A 19863-nucleotide genomic window follows, 5' to 3' on the forward strand; every position below is an offset into this window, starting at 1 on the left:
CCGCCTCTGGCCTTCCCTACTGCTATCCCCACCCTGCTCCCCCCCCAAGCCCCACATGGCCAAAGGCCTCCACTGGATTAGACTCCAGGGTCTGGTACACTTTAAAGCTGAAAGACTGGGATGACTGGATGAGGGAAAGCTGCACTGGACTTTGCAAGTGCTGGATGAGGCCCCTGCCTCACCCATTTGAGAAGCATCTCTAGAACATCTGTGCAGGTCAAGTAAGCTTCCACACATACAACAGATTCAAGTATGGCTGTGATCAATGTTTCCCCACAGTGATTACTATTTACCTTCACAAAGGTGTCCAGCAAAGGGTATTGTGTCATATATCAGCTGCTAGAATCATGCTGAACACAAAGAAAGCCTCCATGTATTTCCTGACTAAATGGATCAGCCAATATATATTGATCTGAAATGATATATTGATCTGAAATGCACATTTTAACATCCAAAATAGAGGTGATGGACACGGGTTTAGTTTTTCTTCCCTTAGTAGCACGAAAGTGATGTACTTTATCAGAAATGGCATGTTAAGGGCCCCTGGGTGGCTCAGTTGGTTAAGCGACTGCCTTTGGCTCAGGTCATGATCCTGGAGTCCCAGGTTTAAGTCCCGCATCAGCTCCCTGCTCAGCTGGGAGTCTGTTTCTCCCTCCGACCCTCTCCCCTCTCATGCTCTCTCTCTCACTCTCTCTCAAGTAAATAAATAAAATCTTTTTTTTAAATGGCATGTTAGACTCAGAAAACACACAAAATAAAATTCTGAGGGCATTGTAATTTTGGCCAAGTAACTGACTCTCTCTGAGACTCGGTTCCCTCCCACATAAGATGCAGATAATAGTGTCCACATCCTTGTGAGGATTAAAGGAAAGGATTACTTGAAGCCCTCAGCAGAATGACAACATAAGGAATGCGCTGTGCATATTCGTGTCATTGTCTCAGGGTCTGTGGCTGAGACTAGAGAAGTGTCATATCAAACAAATTTACACTTCACTGGAACCTTCCTCTGCCAAGTGTCTAAAGGAGTAAACGATGAAGAAAACAAAGAGCTGTCCCATTTTTTCCCCAATTCTGACAGGGGTTTTTGTGATCCCATGCCAAAAGGGACCTGAGTAAAAGTAAATTCTGGATTTCTTTCTTTTCTTTTTTTTTCTTTCTTTCTTTTTTTGTCACTCCTAACTTAGAGTTTAACCCTACTCAACTATTGGCCTTAAAAAACACTAGGGCAAACGTAGGAGTAGCTACATACTGCGGAGCAAGTGCCTCCTTTCCTTTCATACATTTATTTCTATTTAATATTCTGTGGAAATTTGCCTCTTTATTTGCCATAGTTTATCTTTTCTTAGTTCTTTGCTTCCAAACTAAATAGCACTAATCCGAATGCATACCTCTCTGCGTGCCAGCGTCTAGCCTTGTGTCTGTGTCTACTGTGTATGTAAATATTGGCAAGTCTTTCCCTGGGTAAAGCTGCAGTGTGCATGGTCTGTGTTGTCATACAGTGTCTCTGGGGTGTGTAAATGTGTGTGGGGGTGTGAGACCGCACTAGTAGCCACTATCACTGCCACTCACTAGTCCTGTTCTCTAAACAGGTTCTTTGGAGGTTCAGTTTTTTCATAATTAAGACTAAGGTGTGGTTAGAAAACAGAAGTACATTTTCCTGGAAACCAGCAGTCTTCATTTGCAACTTTTATTGGCAAACCTGGCTGCCAGTAAATACATTCCTTGGCATCTCCCAGAATGTAATTCATTTGATGAAGCGGCCTTGCTTTTTTTCTGTAACCTGCACATCAGTTAAAAGGGGCCGCCTGGAAGGAATGTAGCCGGTGGCTGCAAGCCCCAGGACCAGGTCACCTAGGGCTCCAGGAACAAAAACGTCCCTGGTCCATGCCTCGGAGTCTGAGACGATCTCTTCATGGGACTTCAGACTATTCTCGTCTGGATCCCAGGTAGGTTTCAGGGTGAGAAAACAAGAAGCCGGACACCCCGCGGTCCCACTCCAGAAGCGTGGCCACCCCCAAGGACCCCTTCCTCAGGAGACCCTTTCCCCGGGAAAGGCTCAGGAAGTGAAGGGTCCGAGCTGGGCAGGGGACCTCACGCCGCTGCAGAGGCGCAGCGGAGACAAAGCTGCGGACCGCAGGGGGCGCTCGGAGCACGCGCAGAGGCGGGTGAGGGAGCCCGGAGCCGCCAGAGAGTCCCCGGCCCCAGGCTGCGGGACTTGGCTGGGGACTTGCACCGCCAGTCGGGTAGCCCCAGCCCAGTGCGGCCGAGCGGTCTTGGGACTTCCCATACCTCTTCTTCCTTGCTCTGCATTCGCGGGGAAAAGGCGGGAAGCCTGTGGAGGGCGGAAGGGGACCCCGACCAGCAGACCACCGCTTCCAGCCGCAGAAGCACGCGAGGACAGCTGCCCTCCGGGAGAGGCCTGTTGCACCTAGCCAGGTGTCGGCCGCGTCCTGGCCCTGAGAGGTGCCGACGGCCGGCTCTGGCCGAGGGTTCCGCGGCTGCTCCCCGCATGGTCTGGGGTGCGCAGCTGGTCGCGCTTTTCGCACACCAAGCCCAGCCTTGCCTCTGCACGGTGGGACGCCCTGGGGGTAGGGTGAGGGACGTAGGGAGGGACGTCCCAGAGCAATGGCCCGCCAGACAAGCAAGCGAAGGCCCCGGAGCGTCGAGGCTCAGGCTCTGCGACGGTCCCTTTCCAGCGAGAGGAAGGGTGGCAACCCGGGCTCGAGGTCCGCCGCGGGGCGGTGCTGGAGACCCGGGAAGTTCCCGCTGCCCGCGGGACACAGGCCCAGCCACCAGTAAGGTGCAACCGACCTCACCTGGCCTGAAGCTCTGAACTGTCAGTGGGTCTGTCCGCGGAACCGTAGCCCAGGCGCGACAGTGCAGGAGAGCGCGCTTTACACTCCAGCCCCCGGAAGGCGCCTTCGCCCCGCGGGTTCTCTGGTCGCCGGCTCCCGCCAGCACCCTGCAATCCCAGTGCTGTGCTACCGCCTTTGGGGATGAAGGACCGCAGGGCCCTGCGCTGCGCGCGCCTCAAATAAGCGGGTGTCGGGAAGCTGCGAGGAAGCGGGGCCTCTACTTCAGGACCTGGCTTGCTGCAGCGGTCCTGACTCTGCTGGGGACCAGGATGCGAGGCCAAGCAGGTGTGCGCATGCACATGCAGGCACCTAGTCCTTTTCAATCACCCACCCCTTCATGGACTTTATTCTTGTCCTGCATTGTTAATGAAAGACAACAGTTCGGTTGTCTATCTACCTCTGCCTGGACAAAGGAAGCCCTCCGTCTTTCGCAGCCAGGCACTAAAGTTAAAGATTCACTTCCCACATGCCCTGTGCCCCTTCCTTGCCAATCAGACCGGCTCTGAGGTGACAGGTGGGCCGACCCGACGGGGTAACAAAGAGCATTCTCCTGAGTAAGTAATTAGTGGGACGGCCCATCTGGGTGACTTGGGGTATGACATTAAATTATCGCATCACAGAAACTTCCTGTGGAGATCTGCTCCTATGAGGGCAACTCTCCAATGAGTTCAATCATGGAGACAGGCGATGTGGATCACTTTGTCTTTAAACATAATCGAAAAACAAACGCTTTTTAAAATTTCTTGTAGGAATTATTTTTCTGCTGAGGGCTGAATTACAGGTACCACGTTAGCAGAACTTCTACTCAGAAAACCCCCAACTAAGAGGAAAGAAGAAAGCAAGCCTCTGAGTCTCGGCCACCCAGACGTTGGGTCCCCGCCTCCTCCCTCTGCTGACAAGTCTCACTGAAGACAAACGCTACCTTCCGGGCTGACGGTTTGATAACGAATAACGGTTATTGACACCGAAATATCCTCCCACCCCCCCATTCCTGGTCTGCGCAAAAGAGGCCATATGTAGAACCACAGGCATTTATCTAAATAGCTCAAAGACACCCCCCACACGGACTTTGATCCGGTCATTTGTGATTTCGGTCTAGTGGGGAGTTTTCAAATCTCATTGGCAGGGTAATTGCCTTAATCTTCCAATTTGTCTCCTGGCAGCGGAGTGGGAGATGGTAAGACGGCAGCCCGACCTGCAGCCTCCCTCCTGATTTTGCAGAATCCTCTGGATTCCACTCATCATCTAGAGCAGAACTCCCTTCCCTCATCTTTAAGCCTGCGTTTGCCGTTTCCTGCAGCTCCTGGACCAAGTGGGGGCCACTGGGAATCCGCATGAGGGTGGCCTAGACCCCCGACGGGCCAGCTTCTGGGGCATAAGGGAGAGCCAAAAGCTGGATACGCCGGCACTGCTGACTGGGAGGGGGTCTCAGCAGGTCTAGGGACGATTGAGCTGCTGGGGCTGGAAAGTTCCTGAGGGGTCTCTGACTCAGAGGACAGTGTGTGCACCCTGGGCTAGTCTCAGACCGCTCGGGAGTCATTTCTTGAACTCAGGGCTCGCGTGAATCCTTATTCCCTCTACTCGACTTGAATAAAAAGAAAAGAGAAAGAGCTCCTTCAGGCTCCTGGTGACCTGCATTAGGGCACTATCTCCTCCACCACCGCCCCCACTCTCCCCAAAATACACATTCCTGCGGTGTCACCACGTTCAGAATCCAGGCATTTCCTGGAGTGCTCGCCACATCCCCCTGCTGCTTTTCTACAGTAGGGGCCCTGGGGAGGCCTTGTTTTAAATATCGCTGTGACGTCACGCCCCCTCCTCAGAGCTAAGAACCCCTCAGTGGGCCCTGGGAATTGTAACCCCACCTGGCAGGTCAAGGCGGGGCTGGGGGCTGGCAGGGCGGGTGAAGTAACAGTTCCCCCAAATACCTATTTTACTGCAGTCGCCTGCCCGACCTTCAGGCTGCAAGCACGGGAGGCGTCAGAAAAGAAGCCCAAGGTTTCCTGCCGGGGCATTTCTGCCAATTGAGTCAAGGGTTGTTTGGGAGACTGATGACTGAACTACCCCCAAGGAGCTGGGAAAAGGGGCATCAAAAACTTTAACTGAAAATAAAAAATTTAACCCATTCCCCAAAAGACTTCATTTCTGTGCCTTAACGTTAAAATAACACCACTAACAACAATAATAAAATAAGCAAAGTACTTGAAAGCCGTTTACTGGAGATTTGTTTCCGAGTAAGCTTATAAAACACAAATGCAAATATCTTTTCCTGGCGAATATCCAGAGCTAAACCAGTGGAAAGTTGATCTTTATAAAACTGCATCCCTCCATTTTTTTTTTTTTTCCGCATGCCAGATACTAATTTCACAACGGTAACTTTTATATCCAAAGTGGGGAGCCCAGAACACCACCTCTGTTCGATTTGCAATTTACATAACAAGCTGTTCGCACTTCTTGGGGCTGGCTGAGGAAGACAGCGAGGGGAGAGAAGGAGACGGTGTGCTGGGGAGAGACCGCTAAACACAACCGTCCATTGCAAAACCCGGGGCCGCAGCCGTTTCCCACATTAGGAACACAAATGAGTCGCTATTGCTGCTTTCCTTTCCATGCACTGTGAGCAGTGGAGATGCAGTTTAAAGTTCAAATTCACCTAATACTGGGGCGTTTAGGGAGACCAATTAATTGGCTTCCAGGTTGAAGCCAGAGTGCCCCATAGAGCATCAGCCAAGGAGTATAGGGATGGGAGCTGGACATGAATTAATTTTTCAGTTGGGCGGGGGGAGTCTTCTTTCCCCTTCCTCCCTTTGCAAGTATTTTTAAGAACCATCAAATACTGAGCCTTCTGCTGATAAATCAAGTGTTTCTTCCAATCCGAGCCCTCCCAGGCGTTGCAAACACCCTGAAAAATGAGTTCCAAGTGTCCCAAGAGCACAGCAGGCCAAGAGGCAGCTGCCTCAGGAATCGGAACTTCCGGCAACCCCCCCACCCCCACGCTAGTTCTGGAAGTAGCAGGTCCTTTTCTCTCCATGTAAAAGTCCATTCTGAAACACGCTATTTTTTAAATGTTCAAGTAACACGGAGCTGAGTCTGCTACACAAGTCAGCGCCTTCGATATCTAACAACTAAAGCGACAATGAGAATTTTTGTGCAGTGAGGAAGCCGGGATTCCAGCTGGGAAGCCAAAAGGGGCTTGCAGTTAAAGATTGTCAGAAATTGGGGGAGCGGAGGTGTTAAATGCGTCACACTACTCTTCTTCACAGTTTCCTAAGCTTGGCAGCCCCCCCACCCCACCCCGCCCGGCTTCTGGTAAAGGATCTAGTCTTCAGTCTTCAGGAGGGTCTTTTCTAGAGTTGCCAAAAGGCAGAATTGCGCTGCAGGCGGAGGGTGGCCAAATTTCTTCCTGCTCCTTCGTTTTTTCCCCTTTCTCCTCTTTTCATCCCATTCCAGTCTTTCAGAAACTGTACATCTCAGGCGTGCACAAGGATATGCCCTCCGTGCTTACCACCCCCCCATCCCTGAGCTGTTCCGCAGGTGCGATTCTAACTGCGCCCCCACCCAGCCAACACACCCGTTATCTGCAAGTCGGCAGCACCGCGCGTGTGGAGATGGAGGTTGAACTGAAACGCGTTAAGTTCTTGGACGTGTTTATTTGCTTCTTGTCATCACACCTGCTAATGTCACTGAGCCCGAAGCGTGACCCCTCCTCTAAGCCGAAACATGCCGGACCAGAAGCAAAGACCCTGCGGCTTGTGGCGAACTTTAGGGATCACATACACCCCCCACCCTTCCCGCCACAGGGGAGCGCAGGGAAGCCTCCTGGCCCCTGCAGCCAGAGCCTCTAACACCCTTGGGGTGTCAAATGCCCTGGGGGAGACGAGGAGCAAGGTGGCCTGAAATGCCGCAGGCGGAGCCTACCTGGGCAGCGGTCCCGGCAAGGCCCCAGATCCCCTCTCCCTTATTTCTACTGGGTGGGTGTCACGAGGCAGCCGAGGTGGGGGCGACAATTCCTGCCCCGCCGGGAAAGCATGGCTATGACTGAGCCTTAAAACCCTGTCCTTTGCAACCCACCTCCGGACAAGAGAATCTCCAGGTGAGGGGCAAATGAACATATCTGTGAACCGAGTGAGACTGGCAACGAGAGGGAAGAAGTGGAAAGAGAGGAAAGGTGAGGGTTTTGAAAAGGAGGAGGGGAAGAGAAGCCCAGGAAATCCCGGCACTGGAATCAGCCAGATCGACCAGGGAATGGGAGAGAGCCATCCCAAGCTGGGGCTCGAGTACTCGGTGACATTTTGGAGCGGTGGACGGAGGAAGGGTCTGCGTGGGGCCCAGGAGGACCCAGGAAGTCTGCGAGAACAATGGACGCCTGTGCGGAGGGCCGGGAGTGGAAGACCGTGTGGGCGGCGGCAGCGGACGGCTGGGGTTCGGGGGCCGATCTTGCTGTGGGTGCAGGCCTGGCGCGGGCAGGGGCAGGGGTAGGGGCGCGGGCTCGGAACGGCCGGCGCGCGTGTGGTCAGCCCTGCGGTCCTCCCGCAGCTGGGCGCGGGCCGCCAGGGCTCGGCCTCCGGCTCATTCAGAGGCGGTTCTCGCCGACCATTGGCTGCTGCTGCTGTGGTGGGGCGGGGCTCCGCGGCCCGGAAAAAATGTAACTGCGTAAAAAAGTCCTCGCCTGGGTGACGGATGCTCAAAAGTTCAGAAGTTTTCCCAATGCTTCCTTAAGCGGCCGGCGCGCGAGAGACTGAAAAAAAGGTGACGCGGGGCCCGGGAAGGCGGCCGGCGCGCTGCCCCCCGCCCCTGGTATTTGGCCGCCTTCGCCGGCGGCTCAGGGCAGAGTCTCCTGGAAGGCGCAGGCAGTGTGGCGAGAAGGGCGCCTTCTTGTTTTTATAGTTTTGACTCTGTTTTGCCGTTTTCGCCTGGAAGTTGCTCCGCGGGTTCCTCCAAGGCCGTTTGCCGCGTCCTCGTCCGGCCCTCTTCCCTAGCACGGACCCCGAAGTGGCCCGAGGCGCCCCAAGAGCTCGATCAAGCGCAGGGAGAGGCCGCGCGCGGCCGGCGGCTTCGGGAGGCGGCGGCGGCCGAGCCGGACTCAGCGCGGCGGCCCGGCACCAGCTCTGTGGGGCCCGGACTCGGACTGGGCAGCCGGCGCGGCGTGGCCGGCCTAGGGAGGGTGGGGGGCGGCGGGAGGCGCGGGGCGGCGGCGGCAAGCGGGGGCCATGCAGGCGCGCTACTCCGTGTCCAGCCCCAACTCCCTGGGAGTGGTGCCCTACCTTGGCGGAGAGCAGAGCTACTACCGCGCCGCGGCGGCGGCGGCCGGGGGCGGCTACACAGCCATGCCGGCCCCCATGAGCGTGTACTCGCACCCGGCGCACGCCGAGCAGTACCCGGGCGGCATGGCCCGAGCTTATGGGCCCTACACGCCGCAGCCACAGCCCAAGGACATGGTGAAGCCTCCCTATAGCTACATCGCGCTCATCACCATGGCTATCCAGAACGCCCCGGACAAGAAGATCACCCTCAACGGCATCTACCAGTTCATCATGGACCGCTTCCCTTTCTATCGGGACAATAAACAAGGCTGGCAGAACAGCATTCGTCACAACCTCTCCCTGAACGAGTGCTTCGTCAAGGTGCCCCGCGACGACAAGAAACCCGGCAAGGGCAGCTACTGGACGCTGGACCCGGACTCGTACAACATGTTCGAGAACGGCAGCTTCCTCCGGCGACGGCGGCGCTTCAAGAAGAAAGACGCGGTGAAGGACAAGGAGGAGAAGGACCGGCTGCACCTCAAGGAGCCGCCGCCGCCGCAGCCCGGTCGCCAGCCCCCGCCCGCGCCGCCCGAGCAGGCCGACGGCGCCGCGCCCGGACCGCAGCCTCCGCCAGTGCGCATTCAGGACATCAAAACCGAGAACGGTACGTGCCCCTCGCCGCCCCAGCCCCTGTCCCCAGCCGCCGCCCTGGGCAGCGGCAGCGCCGCCGCGGTGCCCAAAATCGAAAGCCCCGACAGCAGTAGCAGCAGCCTGTCGAGTGGGAGCAGCCCCCCGGGCAGCCTGCCTTCCGCGCGGCCACTGAGCCTGGACGGCGCGGAGCCGGCGCAGCCACCGCCGCCCGCCCAGCCCGCGCCGCCTCCGCCGCACCACAGTCAGGGCTTCAGCGTGGACAACATCATGACATCGCTTCGGGGGTCGCCGCAGGGCGCAGCCGCGGAGCTCAGCTCAGGCCTCCTGGCCTCGGCAACCGGGTCCTCGCGCTCGGGCATCGCACCCCCGCTGGCGCTCGGCGCCTACTCGCCTGGCCAGAGCTCTCTCTACAGCTCCCCCTGCAGCCAGAGCTCCAGCGCCGGCAGCTCTGGCGGGGGCAGCGGCGGAGGGGGCGGCGGCGGCGGCGGCGCGGCGGGCGCCGGAACCTACCACTGCAACCTGCAGGCCATGAGCCTGTACGCGGCCGGAGAGCGCGGCGGCCACTTGCAGGGCGCGCCGGGGGGCGCGGGCGGCTCGGCGGTGGACGACCCCCTGCCCGACTACTCCCTGCCCCCAGTCACCAGCAGCAGCTCCTCGTCCCTGAGTCACGGCGGCGGGGGCCAGGAGACCGGCCACCACCCTGCGGCCCACCAAGGCCGCCTCACCTCGTGGTACCTGAACCAGGCGGGCGGAGACCTGGGCCACTTGGCGAGCGCGGCGGCGGCGGCGGCGGCCGCGGGCTATCCCGGCCAGCAGCAGAACTTCCACTCTGTGCGGGAGATGTTCGAGTCACAGAGGATCGGCTTGAACAACTCTCCGGTGAACGGGAATAGTAGCTGTCAGATGGCCTTCCCTTCCAGCCAGTCTCTGTACCGCACGTCCGGGGCTTTCGTCTACGACTGTAGTAAGTTTTGACACCCCCGAGCCCCCCCTCCAGAGTCGGACTGAATGGAACCCTAAAGCAGGAACAGCCAAAAGAACCATCAGTGCAAAATCGAAACCAAAAAAAGAAGAGAAAAAGAAATCCAATTAAAAACAAAACACAAAAAACAAAAAACCTTGAAAAATATTCACAAAACCAGCGAACAGAATCCCTCCAAAAATTCAACTCACCAGCACAAAGAAAACTATTTTCTTAAAAGATTCAGAGCCACCTTCACTTTGCCTTATCTAAATAAACAAAACAGTAAACTATTTTGTACAGAGACAGCAAAATCATGGTTTATTAAAGGACAGTGTTACTCCAGATAACACGTAAGTTTCTTCTTGCTTTTCAGAGATCACGCTTTTCTCCCTTCTCTCCCATTCCCCTGCCCTTCTCTTTCCTCCACCTCTCACCTGTAAGATATTTTATCCTATGTTGAAAGGAGGGGGAAAGTCCCCGTATATGAAAATCGCTTTCTTTTTATTCATGGACTTGTTTTAAAATGTAAATTGCAACATAGTAATTTATTTTTAATTTGTAGTTGGATGTCGTGGACCAAACGCCAGAAAGTGTTTCCAAAACCTGACGTTAAATTGCCTGAAACTTTAAATTGTGCTTTTTTTTTTTTTCATTATAAAAAGGGAAACTGTATTAATCTTATTCTATCATCTTTTTTTTCCTTTTTGTTGAACATATTCATTGTTTATTAATAAATTACCATTCAGTTTGAATGAGATCTATATGTCTGGATACTTTAATACAGCCGTAATTATTATAAGAAAAAAGATTTCAGATTAAAAGACTAGAAATGACCTATTCTTCTCCTAAGTAGCTGAAAAATGGAAGAACCCTCTGACTATTCCTTGTCAAATTTCACATGAAAGTCTCTTTTTGTTTAGATTTTTTTTTCCTGCAGCATCTTCTGCAAAATGTACTATATAGTCAGCTTGCTTTGTGGCTAGTCAAAAGATATTTTCCTAAACAGATCTGAGTTGGCATATACACAAATATATTTTTTTTCAGTAAGGACAGAACATGATCTGAAAATTCTAAGCCCATGAATCAGCACTGGTGTTACCACAGTGATACCTGTGTGTAGAGATATGTGACTGTGCCTCCAGATATACACAAATGAATATTTGGCTTGTGTAGCACATACAAAATCGTGATTCTATTAGACATCCCCATGAGCCAAATGCTGGATAGATATTTCGCCTATTAATTTCACTACTTTATAAGAGGAAAAATAAACCAGTTTTTAAATGTATATATTTAACTCATTCACATTTACAATCTTTCATGTGTTACATAGAAGGGTTGATTTTTAAAACTATATATATACATATACATATACATATATATACACATATATATGTGTGTGTATATATATATATATATATACACACTGTGGGTTGGAAAAGGATATTTAATCTCTGGGAAACTATTTTAGAAGATATGTTTGTAGAACTATTATTTTTTGAAAAAGATTTAAAGCAGTAAGAAGGAAGGAGAGAAGAGCAGAACATTTTAGTCTAGGGTGGTTTCTTTTCAATCCATTTTCTCTTGTTAATTTACAGTTAAACCTAGGGGGCAACCCAGATTGACCCTCCCCCTTTGTAAATAACCCAGGAAATGTAATAAATTCATTATCTTAGGGTGATCTGCCCTGTCAATCAGACTTTGGAGAGATGGCGATTTGATTACAGACATTCAGGGCCTTTCAGTTTGTTTTCGAGATAATACAGTTTCCTCCTATCTGCCGCTCCTATCTAGAGGCAACACTTAGCAGTAATTGCTATTGCTTGTTGTCAAAATTTGATCATTGTTAAAGGATTGCTGCAAATAAATACACTCTAATTTCAGTCAAAACCTGCTTTACGTGGCCTCTGATTTGCTGGATCTCTTCGCTCAGAGTCGTAACCTAATAGCTAAGGAAGAGCGCAGCGGCCCAGGGCGCGGGTGTCTCTCCGGGTCAGGCCGGCTGAGACTCGCTGACTGCTGCGTTTAAACCTCCGCTTGGCTGTCTCAGCCCGTGGCGCTGGCGCTGCGTCGGGTTACCCACTTGGGGTGGGCGGTGAAGGGAAAGAATCCACTGCCAGACCTCGTGGAGTCTGTGCGTTGGTCCACTTTTGGGAGCCGACCGTGGAGCCAGGATTTGCGGACAGAAGGTCCGGTGGCTGGAGCTGGGCTGTCTAGGCCCAGATGCGAAGCGGCAGCAGGTGACCAACGGAATGGCCCCGTCCGCTCGGACGGGTGATCTATCCCAAGGCCCGTCAGCTCCGGCAGCCGAGACCGTGACTTTCTCGACTTGCCTGATGCAACGTTTTGGAATGGGGACTTGGCTAGGGTAGACCTGTGGCCCACCCGGGGCTTTCCTGCTTGGGCGTTTCTCCGCGGCCCTGGTCTTGCCGGGTCTCTCCTGGCCCGACGCCGGCCTCCCGGACGCCGCTCCCGGACGGGAACGCTCTGCAGCTAATTAGTTGTAATTATCCACCGCGGCCTGGGCCCGGCTTCTGTTTGTGTTTGGAGCTCCTTCCTCTATCCCCCCAACCCCTAACCCCTGCCCCCCCCGCCCCCCCCCCGCGCCGCCTCCAGTCCCCGGATTCTCGCTCTCCTCCCCGCTCCCTCTCCCCCGAAATCAGTTGTTTGGGGGGAAAAAGAGTCCGTGGAAACCTCTCGTTAGGTGTGATGGATTAATCACAGGTTGGGGCGTGGGTGCCTGGAAGATCGGGCTGAACAGCAAATGGCAAAAAGCAGGGCTCTGTGTGGAGGGACGAGGGTTGCGAAGCCCGGAGGAGCGCTTTCGGGCCCTCGCCGCCTGGGCCCGCGGAGCCGCGGGAAAGCAGCTTGTCCCGCTCATCCCGCACCTTCGCCTCGCGCCCCTGGCCCACGGTGCTCCCTTTTTATACTGTTCGCTGCCGCCTTTGTTTTGAACACACACATGTGTTTAGGTGCTCAGCCGGGGTGGAAAGGTCACAGGCACTCCATTGCTCTCGGGTGACAACGCGACCCGCGCCAGCCCGCAGCCTCGGCAGCCGCACGATTTGAGGGACAACTTCCAACCCGCCCCGCGCCGGACCTGCCTGGGCCAGCGCGTGGGCCCCAGGCGGCCTCCCCGGCTGGGCTGCGTCCTCGCGCGGCTTGTGGGGTCGGTTTACAGAGGCCACAAATCATTTGGCGGTGGCCGGCGCGAGGAGTCGCTGGGCCTAAGGGACGCAAGAGATATGCAAAGCAAGCAGCGGGTTCGGCGCGTTCGGGGTCCACGTGCTCGCACCCCTCTGCTGCTCCTTGGGCCTGAGCTTTAAGGCCAGAGCACGTCGCTGCCGCTGCCAGCCCTGGGCCTACCCCAGCCTGGCTCTTGAGAACTTGACCGCTGGGTTCCGAGGGATGGATTGAGGGACAGTGGGGTAGGCGCTGTGGGTGGGAGGCGCGGCCCGGGGCAGCCTCTGCCTTCGCGCCCCGAGGTAACGCACGCGGCCTGCGCGGGAGCCGCCTTGCCCGGGTGAGCACGGCGTGGCGAGGGGAGGGTGGTTGGCGGGGGCAGAACCCGCTCTCCCGACTGGGGACCCTGCCCCACCACGCCAGAACGCGGAGTGGGCAGCGGCACCCCCTCGCTCTTCCTTCTTCGGGGCCCGAATTCCTGAGGCTGAAGAAGGTTATTGGCATGAGTGCGGCGCTTGGGCTTCTGCGGCTGTGTAGAGCTCCTCTCCTAAACTCCTGGGAGTGTTTACACACTTGCCCCGGGGACAAGCTTCTTAGCAGTCATTCTTGCCCTCTTCTAGTGCAACGTTTGAAAATTAGCCATGGAAGACATGTGTCTAGGAAGGTGTTTGTGTTATTCATATATAGTTATTTCTATGGGAGTTACCTAAGTAGTAGTTCAGAAGCTGTGTTGGAGTGCAAGGTCAGAAGTTCTGCTAATTATTCTGATTTTTTAAACCATATAGGTAATGGGTAATGTTTTCTACTCTCAACACACGTGCTTTTGGCTTCTCATCCAATTTAAGAGAAAACAAGTATGGCTGACCTTATTGAATCTGGGAGAACTACTTACTCCTTAGTGGTTTGCAGGTTTGATTTGCACTTTTTCAGCAATAAGGGATATTTTTTTTTCTGTAAAATATCCTAAGAGAAACTTCTTGCTATTTTACCTAACAGACAGTACATTTTGAAATTAGCCGTGGACACAGGGCAGGATCTAGTGGTTGGGACTTGGCGAATTTTGAAGTGAACCTCTGTAGAAAGCTTTGGGATAGTGAGTATTTTGTCCTTTATGTAGCAGTGGGTGCATTTATTTCCTTAGCAATTTATACAGCAAGCAAGTAAATGCCAGCATGTTACATGCCATATAAAAACTTGCATTTTGGCGTATTGCGTATGTGGTAGGAACATGTACTATTTTCCAGGGCTATGTAGTTAGCAGAGCTTTTCTGACCAGACTGCATACAAACAAGCATGCATTTTACAATTTATCATTCTACACAGTTTGTGTCATTAATAATCATGTTTGCAGAGGAATAAGCCTCAATTGTGCTGGTGGTCTGTAAGCTCTTGGCTGTTCCCTACAGGGGTCAGAAATAAGGGTCAGGAAACAAGAGTGCCTTATAGCCCTCTCAGGCTCCCCTGAACTCAGATAGGTAAAAATGAGACATAGGACCTTTTCTCTCCCATCCTGTTCTCTAGGGAGCGGGTCTCAGTTTTAAGATGGAGGGCCTTTAGTTTTGTTCTTCATGGTGCAAGGTTCCAGAGAGGCCCTGAACCTTCTGCAGGTCCAGGCTGCCTGACCAGGCTGCCCAAGAGGGACTGGAGGCATCTGTGGAGCCCGGTCTTGGACACTCAGATCTGTGTTCTCCCCAGCTGTTAGTGGTACTGGAAATAAGGGTGGTTGGAACAACTGTTTCTTTCTACCCTCACTCCACATCTTCTAGCTCCTGGAGAGAGACCCCCTTTGCTTCTGAGCCCAGTTCTCCCTACTGGCTCCTGCCGGCTATCCCGGATCTTCTCTTTAGATTCCTCTCAACTCTTTTCAGAGTGGGTTCATGAAACCATTAGCCCTTCCCATCGGGTCATAAACAAATGTCGCGTTAAGTGCAAGATTGATCGTGGCCATGTAATAAAGTTGGCCAGGCAGGATAGACTCTGTGCGGACAGTCATTCTTTAGCTAAGCAGGGAGCTTTGGAGAGAGGCAGGCAGAAAAGGGACCAAGAGACTATGTCATAGTCCTCACTCCACCAAGTTGTGGGGTGTGGGGGAGCAGAGGGTGGAGAAGCCTTAAGCTCAGGAGAGCTCCCAAAAATTAAGACCTAGTTTATTCAGACAGTGGTCACAATGGCATTCAAAACAAAACAAAACAAAACTGCTGAGATTTGCTATGGGGCCCTAAATGTCAGCTTCAGACACCCTACTTTTCTGAAAGCTCCTATTTCAATTTATAAGGAGACTAAGAGGGTCTTTGAAATGAGCTTTAATTAATGGCATTTTCACTCGCACTTAAACAGAAAGTCTTCCTTTACAAATTGCGTTCTACATTCATAACTGGACTTGTGTGACCTGATACCTCCTTTACTCTGTCTCTCCCTTTCTGAGTGTGAATCCAACTTAATCATTAAGTTTTTCATGGAGTTCTATGTGTCTTTGTACCTCTGTCTCTCTCTTTGTCATTTTCTCCCTTGCCTTCCTGCCAGGCCTTTTTAAAAGGCCTTGGGGGCCCCCAAGTTTCTCCCAGATGTCTCCCAGCTTGAGCTACCTACCCAGTGGCAGGTATGCTCAGGCTCTGAGCCCTCTGGGTAATGGGCCACATGGGACCCTGACCTGGAGCACAGACTCAGGCCTTGGACAGAGCTGGGGCCCCATGTGAGCAGGACTGGCAGGTTCCAGGTCTGAGTCCAGTTGGAAAAGGAGCAATAGTTGATTAAATGAATTCCAGCTCAAAAATCCATTCAGAAAAATGAAAGCCCCTTCTCGACGACGTTCTCAACGTGATTAGGAGTGGAAAATTGAGCAAAATGTACCATGTCCGCCTTACTGGAAACCAAAATATGGTGCAGAGAGCATGAGGCCTGACTTAAGACCTTTGTCGTGCTCCTTTCCCATCTTACCATGGCTCCAAAGAAAATCTCTGTTTTATATATTTTTTTTATTGTTTACTTGATTTTTTCCCTCACTGATTTCAAATTTGTGGCATATTGAGCATATTATAGGAGTTGCAGTAGGATCTGGAATCTCCTTACATATAGGCCTGAGTCTGTCTTCAGGACTGGAGAGAGTGGTGGAGCTCTCATGGGGAGATAGCCTGAGAGGAGAGGCTGGTCTGAGTGGTCCTCAGAGAGGGCCTGACACTGCTTCCTGCTCAGTCTACCCACCTGGAGTCTGGAGGGTGACTCTGAAAACCTGAAGGGTGCTTCCATAGGCCTCTTTCCTCTTCCAGATAGCACCTGCCTCTATTCTCCCAAAGAACATCTTCTCTTTTCACTGGTCTGCCCTTGGGTTCCTCCAAGCCCACTGGTCAGCACTGCTGGTCATTTGTACGAAACTGCCTATCTTTTCCCTTAGCTGTGCCTATTCCCAGGAAGGAGACTGGGTGGGCTGCTCATTTGCCCCCTAAGTCAACACAGCTTGGTGCTGCTTGGGTGGGCATGGAAGTGCAATTTGTGAGCCTATGGGGTGAGCAGCAGGCTGGCAGCCAGGGCCAGGTGGTGGGGCCTCTCCATTGACCTGGGTGGTGGAACCCCAGGCAGGGCCTAAGGACAGGGCTTGGAGGAGTCTCAGAACTGGAGGTTGAGGAAAGAAGAGGTCTGAGGTAAGGCTTTGAGGTTGATTTAGATTGAGAGATGAGAGAGAGAGACACAGACACACACACAAATGGAAGCAGAAGGGAGAGGGGGAGAATAAGAAATGGAAGACAGGCACCCTCCCACCCCCATTACCTACCCTAGGGAAAAAGCAGGAAAACCAACATATTTAGCACCATTAACTCTTAAGGCCTCGCATTTCCTTCGGTATAAAAGCAGGTCATTGGTCCTGGAAGCTATACCGGGGATCTTGTTAATGGTAGAGATATGCAAACAGGTCAGAGTTGAGGAGCAAGTGTTTAGGTGGCAATGAGACTCTTAAAAACCTGCCATTGGAGGAAAAATGAAAACTATTCTCTGAGCTGAGCAAAATCTGCACTCAGGAAGGTGCTCAGGGAGGGCCCCTGTCCTGGGAGACCCGTGCGCCAGGGACCCTGTTGAGGGGCCCCATAGTCCCCAAATCAGGCTCGTTCTGCAGCGCCAGGGTTCGCGCTCGGGTGGGGCCATGGGGCCTCTTTGCAGCACCGTCACCCCAGAAAACAGACGGCTTTCCTTGCCCTTCCAAGAGGATTTCTACTATCACCCACAGAGGACTCACACGGACAGTGGACGATGGGCTTGGCAGCTGGCCGCTCCGGTGATGGGGAGAACAGTGTGGTGGGCTAACTCGGGGTGGAAGGGTGTGAGGGTCCCGAGCCTCTGCTGGAAGTGTCCTGGGAGAGCCCGAACGGAGATCCCCATCGTTGTTCCCAGAGCCGAGGGCTGCCTAGGTGCTAGAAATTCCGAGAGAGAACTCGAGGAGTGATGCCCTAGGTCACCTGTCCAGGCTTCCTGTGCGCCCACTCCCAGGGACTATCCAGGGGGTGCAGGGCGGTTGTTTACAGTGCCTTTGCCCACTAAGAAATGTGCCATTGCTCTGCATTTGCGGGCTCCCTCCGGGACCGGCCTGCTCACCGGTTCAGTCCCCAGGAAAGAGTCCGTGGAGCATGGGGACCCGGGGTTCCGCCAGGATTGGGCCTCCCTCCCTCCCTCCCCGGCGCTGCGGGGGGGGGGGGGGGGGGGAGTTGTGTGTGTGGTGTGTGTGTGTGTGTGTGTGTGGTGGTGGTGGGGGGGAAGTGGCACAACAGGAAAGCCTGGCCAGAAGGCCCTTCCCAGGCGGCTTCCTCGCCATAAAAAGTCAGACTCCAGCCGAGGTCCTGACCCCTTCCAAATATACATTCCCTTGCCCGCGGCCCGCCACTCCGGCCCAGGCCTCAGGCTGCGCGGTTTCCTCAGAGGCTGGCCCGCGCCCAGCGCCTCGCGTCACAGTGGCGGGGGTTAGGGGAGCCCCGATTTCAGTTGCCTCCCCCAGTTCACCAACCCGCAAGCTCTAGCGCCTTGGGTCTTAGGCTTCCAAACGCCCGTTTCCGCGGTCACCACTGGCGCATTAGCGAAGCCAGGGCCGCGACAAGGAGGGTGTTCTTAAAGACAGCTCTCCATCACCTCCTCAGCTCCCACCCGTGTTCGCTAGGTGGGGAGCGCAAGGCCGCGAACCCCGGGACAAGTGCGCGGGGCCGAGCCCACTGGGGTCTGGGCGGAGGAAGCTAAGCCGGCGCATGCGCACGCGCGCGGCGCAGTTAGGTCCCGCAGTCCGCCACCCCAGCAACCACCTTCCCCGAGTCCCCGCGGAAGCTTGGAGGTCCGGAGTTGAGCCGCGCGGGTGGTTGCAGAGCTAGTGAGCCGAGTACGCAGGCCAGCCTAGGCCTGAGCAACCGCCGTCTGGACCCTTTAGTACCTGGCATAGTGGGTGCGCTCAGAGACGGGCACATGGCCCTGAATTCAGAGATCAAAAGGGCAGCTGAGACGGGGCGTCCGCTGTGTGTGATCCCTGACCCTGGAGGAAGGGCGGGAGCTGGGGAGTAGGCGGTGGGGCTGGGGTCACGCTGCGGTCGTCGCCATTGCAGCAGAGAGAGACACTCTGGCTGAGGAAACGGGTGAGGGTGGGGGTGGGGCCATGCCGTCGTATTCGTAACGGAGGCCTTGGAAAGGTCTCTGGAGACAGAGCGCACTACGGGAGGGCCAGGCGGTGGTGAGGGTGAGCCCCAGGCGGCCGGCGGGAAGCACCTTGGGTCGGGCCTGGGGGGCGGCAGAGGCAACCTCACAGGCCGGGGAAAGCGACGTGACTAGAGACCCAGTGACAAGTAATAACCCTGATGGCACAGCCCCTGAAAATGTGCTCGACGCTTCGGGGTTTTCGCGGGGCAGAGAGCGAGGTTGGGAGGTCGCTGGGAGCCCTGGCCTGGGGCGTGCTTGGGGTAGGGCAGCAGCGCCCCCTGCGTCTCCCTGAAGAAATCAGGCCCAAGACCCGGTGAGCCCCAAAAGGAAGCCGTGGATGGTGGGAAAACCCCGACTGCGGAGGGTGGGCCAGCACCCAGAGCAGCTTTGTGTCGCAGTTGTCCCTCCCGTTTGTGAAGCTTCGCGGCACCATCAGTTATTAAAGCCCACGATTTTTGGAGAGGTGTAGGTGGGTGATGGGACATGTTGATCTGTTTGTAAGATACGCGCGCGCGCGCTCACGATCTTTTTTGTAAAACCCGGGTGGGAGTTCTCCGCACCCCTTTCTCGCATACCATACACAGATCGATCGCGCAAGGCTGCGGCACAGGTTGTGAAAAATAGATGACGCGTGGGCTTGGATTTATGGGGATCCATGCTAAAACTGAGAGTACCCGGTTGAAATTCCCAAATACAAACAAGGTGCCTGGGACGCTTTCTTGGGGTTTAGAAAGTCATTTGTAAATGACTTTATTTGAAATGAAAATTTCCAGCTGGGAGCTTTAAGAACACAAGGCAAGTTTCATTTGCCAGCAGTCGACCAACCGGCGATCTGGGGTTCTATGGAATTTTGGTGGTTGGTGTTGGTAAGGCGATTAAAAACCAGGAGGAGCCTGATGCATTTTTGCACTGGTTTACTGGCGCACAATGGTAGACCTGAAATCCAGTTCCTGAGGAGCCATCTTGAGGGGAACTTTATCTTCCCTAGCATTTCAGCACTTCCGTTAAAGGTCCCACAGCCGGCACTGCATGCCTTCACCCCTAAACAGCTGGAGGGGTGTGTCAGGTTTATTTCTCGGGGCCTAGCTGCCTCCTAATTCCTTAAAGACAAAGGGCAGGTGACACAGCCCAGAAGACGGTCTGGCAGGCTGGTCTGATGGAAAGGGAGGGAGGTCCTGGGTGGCCCAGGTATCCATACATCTTGCTGTCATCTGGGGCACTAATGTGGGGTTTGACTGCTTGGGTATTATGTTTGAATGTACAGAAAGTTTGACTTTCTTAGTTTTCACTAAAAGATAAAAAATCA

General features: G+C 54.1%; 1 protein-coding gene across 1 annotated transcript; it reads left to right on the forward strand.

Moving 5' to 3' along the window:
* The first annotated feature begins 7528 nt into the window (after positions 1-7528).
* Positions 7529-11600, forward strand: FOXC1 (forkhead box C1). The gene has a single exon (XM_004753605.3). The coding sequence runs from the start codon at positions 8063-8065 to the stop codon at positions 9719-9721; it is 1659 nt and encodes a 552-aa protein (XP_004753662.1). The 5' UTR covers positions 7529-8062; the 3' UTR covers positions 9722-11600.
* Positions 11601-19863: the final 8263 nt, after the last annotated feature.

The sequence above is a fragment of the Mustela putorius genome, unplaced genomic scaffold, assembly GCF_011764305.1.
Source record: "Mustela putorius furo isolate JIRA1106 unplaced genomic scaffold, ASM1176430v1.1 tig00000117_pilon_pilon_pilon, whole genome shotgun sequence".
In the NCBI taxonomy this organism is placed as follows: Eukaryota; Metazoa; Chordata; class Mammalia; order Carnivora; family Mustelidae; genus Mustela; species Mustela putorius.

Bases quoted from the DNA above. Each gene is read 5' to 3' on its own strand.
- FOXC1 (XM_004753605.3), top strand. From the start codon at position 8,063: ATGCAGGCGCGCTACTCCGTGTCCAGCCCCAACTCCCTGGGAGTGGTG.